This window comes from Asparagus officinalis, chromosome 7 (assembly GCF_001876935.1).
Source record: "Asparagus officinalis chromosome 7, Aspof.V1, whole genome shotgun sequence".
Taxonomy (NCBI): Eukaryota; Viridiplantae; Streptophyta; class Magnoliopsida; order Asparagales; family Asparagaceae; genus Asparagus; species Asparagus officinalis.
In genome coordinates, this window is record NC_033800.1 from 90661019 (window position 1) to 90664885 (window position 3867).

Genomic DNA, 3867 nt, shown 5'->3' on the forward strand with positions numbered 1-3867 from the left:
TAACTTTCATCTTTTTCTTTTTTTTTCGCTTTTATTTTTTTCGCGAGGGTTGGTGAAGGGGACTGAGATGAGAAGGGACAGAGGCACAGTGGACCAAGCCGATATTCTTTTAGGGGGTGTTTGTTTCATGTTTTTTTTGGGATTATAAATTCTAGGATGTGAAAATGGGGTTTTTTGAGTTATGGGATTCCAAAAACATTGTTTGTTTCAAAAAAATTTATGGGATATGAAATTCAAAAGTTGCATATATCTGACAAATTTTGGCATTTTGTAAATCCTAACTTTGAGCTGGGATTTTGGTGGATGTCTGACAAAACCCAGTCCACCTCAGCAGCCTAACTCCCGTGAGCCCTAAAACCGACTGATACCATCACCCCCTAGCTCATTTTCATCTCCCTCCTCTTTTACCGGCCGTTTCATTCTTCGCGCGAAAACCCTAGGCCTCGTTCCCTCTTTTCCGCCTCCACGACCTCCTATCCGTCATCAACCTCACCTGGCTCCGCCTGGTCCTAAGTTTATTGGTTTGTTGTTGTTTTGGCTATTCTCACTTGCTGAGCCTACCTCACTTGCTGAAATTGGTTTGGGGTTTCTGAGGCTACCTCACTTGCTGGTCTAGGGTTCAAACTGATCCTCTCTCCGACCACACAGGTATATCTCCTCCCTTTTCCTTCAAAATTAGGGTTTTCGAAATACTTGATTTGGGGGTTTTTGTGAAATTAATTCGGGTTCAGTTGGGTTTAGAATATGCCGACAAATTTTGTTAGATGGAAGTCTGAGCTTTGTTGCTGGAATTGTTTGGGCTTGCTTGCTGACTTGTTAATGATGACTTGTGCTTTAAACTTGGTTGCTTGTGATTTTGTTGCTGGAGGTCTATGATTTTGTTGCTGGTGATCTGGGTTGCTGGGTTTGTTGCTTTTGATTTGGCTATTTAATGTTGGGAATTTCCACTATACTTTCAGGACGAACAGGAACTGGAAACTGAAGATGTTTCAGTTTCAAGATCATGGCGATGATTTGTTTTCTGATGATGCTGTTTTCTGAGTTTTCTTTGTTACAAACTGTTAAACAGAATGATGTTATTCTCCGACAAATTTTTCAGTTTATTGTTATTATATGCCAACAATTTGTGAAATTGATTTAGGTTCAGTTGGGTTTAGACCGTGTACTAATTTATGTCTAATTTTGTCTAATTAAGAATGATGTACCAATTTATGTAACTCAAAGTGCAAAGACTTTGATAAAAGGTTATTGTAATATTATATCTATAACTAGTATCGACGTGTTCGGAACAACATACAAAGACTTTGATATAAGTCTTTGTATTTGGTTTGACTTTTGAGTTTAAAATTTACATAGATTACTTAAAAAAATTTGATAATAGATTTTTAAACCTGTAAATGATGTATATAATATTAAGGAAACTCAATAGAAACTTAAAATATATTAGTGAAAAAGAGAAGGGATACACACATATTATTCCATATAAATATGTTTTACGTAATGCCAAAATTCTTAATTTCTATTTTGGTCAATTATAGTGCATATAGTCATGCACTCATGTGTTGATTTAAAGATGTCATCTTGTATTAATAGAACTCAGGCATGCGTATGGGTATAAATTTGCATTACTGACACACTAGATTTTGACAATGAATTTGTACTTAAAAAATGCAAGCAAAATATTTAGTATAAAACAAAATCACTTCATTTGAATAGGTATGCATTGACTTGTTAAAAAATGCAAGCAAAATATTTAGTATAAAACAAAATCACTTCATTTGAATAGGTATGCATTGACTTGTTCTTGACATCAAAAGTTACTTATGCTCAAAAACAAAATCACTTCATTTGAATAGGTATGCATTGACTTGTTCTTGACATCAAAAGTTACTTATGCTCATGTTTTAGATATATTTTTTATTACAACTCCTTTTTAAGTGTTTTAATTTGGGTGAAAATCAAGTTGAACATGTATATTAAACTTCCATGTAGATGGATGATATTGATGAAGAAATGCGGTCATTTGTGTGTTTGCTTGTTTAATGAGGAGACGTAGTCGAAGGAAATCAATCAGTTATCACCCTAACACAGGGCAAAAAGAGAAGATAGTTTCTAGAGCTAGGCACATAAGTCGTGTGTTCAATGGTTTCAATGAGAGTTGTAGGGCTTATGTTAGAATGAGGCCACACGCATTTGAAAAGCTTGTTAGCATAATGAGATATACCGGCCTACTACAAGATTCACGTGGTGATAAAGTAGAAGAGCAATTGCTCATGTTCCTTAATATATTGGGCCATAAAACAAAAAATAGAATTGTTAAGTCATATTTCATAAGATCGAGTGAAACCGTTTCAAAATACTTTAATAAGTGCTTGGAAGCTATGGGGCATTTAAGAGGACGATACATGAAGCAAGCACCAAATGAATTATCGTCAGAAATTGCATCCAAACCATTATACTATCCTTGTTTCAAGGTAATCAATAAGATAACTAAACTTCTTATAACACACCACTTATTTTTACCTTTTTATTATTAATAATTATTTAATATATCATATATGATTGTATTGGCATGATTGATGGAACCCATATCGACGCCATGCTTCCCGCTAACCTTGTTACACGTTTTAGAGGACGTAATGCTGTAACTCAAAATGTTTTAGCTACATGCACTCCCAATAAGTTATTTTCGTATGTTCTAGCTGGATGGGAGGGATCCGCAAATGATTATAGAGTTTTGCAAGATGCACAAGTTATTTTCGTATGTTCTAGCTGGATGGGAGGGATCCGCAAATGATTATAGAGTTTTGCAAGATGCACTATCTAGACCACAACCTCGCGGATTGATGGGAGGGATCCGCAAATGATTATAGAGTTTTGCAAGATGCACTATCTAGACCACAACCTCGCGGATTAAGTGTTTACAATGGTAATAAATCAAACAAATACATTATGCCTATTTAATTTAAATTAAAAAGTTTACTAAATATTTTTTTGGTAATTGTAGGAAAATATTATTTGTGTAATGCGGGCTACACTACTATGCCCGGCTTTATCTCCCCATATCGAGGAGTGCGTTATCATTTAAACGAGTACAAGGGTAGGCCAATCAATAATAGACAAGAGTTGTTCAATTTAAGATACTCATCTCTAAGGTCTAAAATTGAATCAACCTTTGGGGTATTGAAAAATCGTTTTAAAATCCTATTTGCGAAGCCATATTACCCCTTTTCAACTCAAGTTGATATAGTTATCGAATGTATTATACTGCATAACTACATCGCCATAGAAGACCCGGGAGATGAGTTGTTGCATGAGGATAATTTCATTGAAGATGATGTTGGCGAAATAGCTAATGAGGATGAAGATGGTGTTGTTGACTTTAGTCAAACTATGACGCAAAGAGAGGAAAGAGATTCAAGAAATGAGTGGAGGTTAAAGAGGGATCAAATTACAGTTGAAATGTGGCATGATTATTATAATAAATATCATGGTGGGGACACAACCGATATTGGGATGTAATTTAAATTATATGTACCAACTTATGTTATTTTTAGACTATGAGGTTTGAATTTTGTTGCAAGATTATTGTATACTCTCTTTATGAATTGAAATATGGGAAGATTATTGTATACTCTCTTTATGAATTGTATTTTCATTTGTTGCTAACTGTTATTGTACTAACATAAGGTTTAAATTTTGTTATTTGTATGTTCTCATTTGTAGCAATCAGGCATGGGAGACTTTGATGACAGTGATAAATGCAAGATACTCCTTCACCTAGAACACCTAGAACACCTACTTATCCATACTTTCCAGCTCCTACACCACCCACTACACTACCTTTCCCTCCACTACCCACTACAT

The 3867-nt window shown here is 34.9% G+C and overlaps 1 protein-coding gene across 1 annotated transcript; it reads left to right on the forward strand.

Moving 5' to 3' along the window:
* Window positions 3043–3522, forward strand: LOC109847495. The gene has a single exon (XM_020416722.1). It carries the CDS (start codon window positions 3043–3045, stop codon window positions 3520–3522), a length of 480 nt encoding a protein of 159 aa, XP_020272311.1.

Coding starts and splice junctions, on each gene's coding strand:
- LOC109847495 (XM_020416722.1), top strand. CDS start 3,043: ATGCCCGGCTTTATCTCCCCATATCGAGGAGTGCGTTATCATTTAAAC.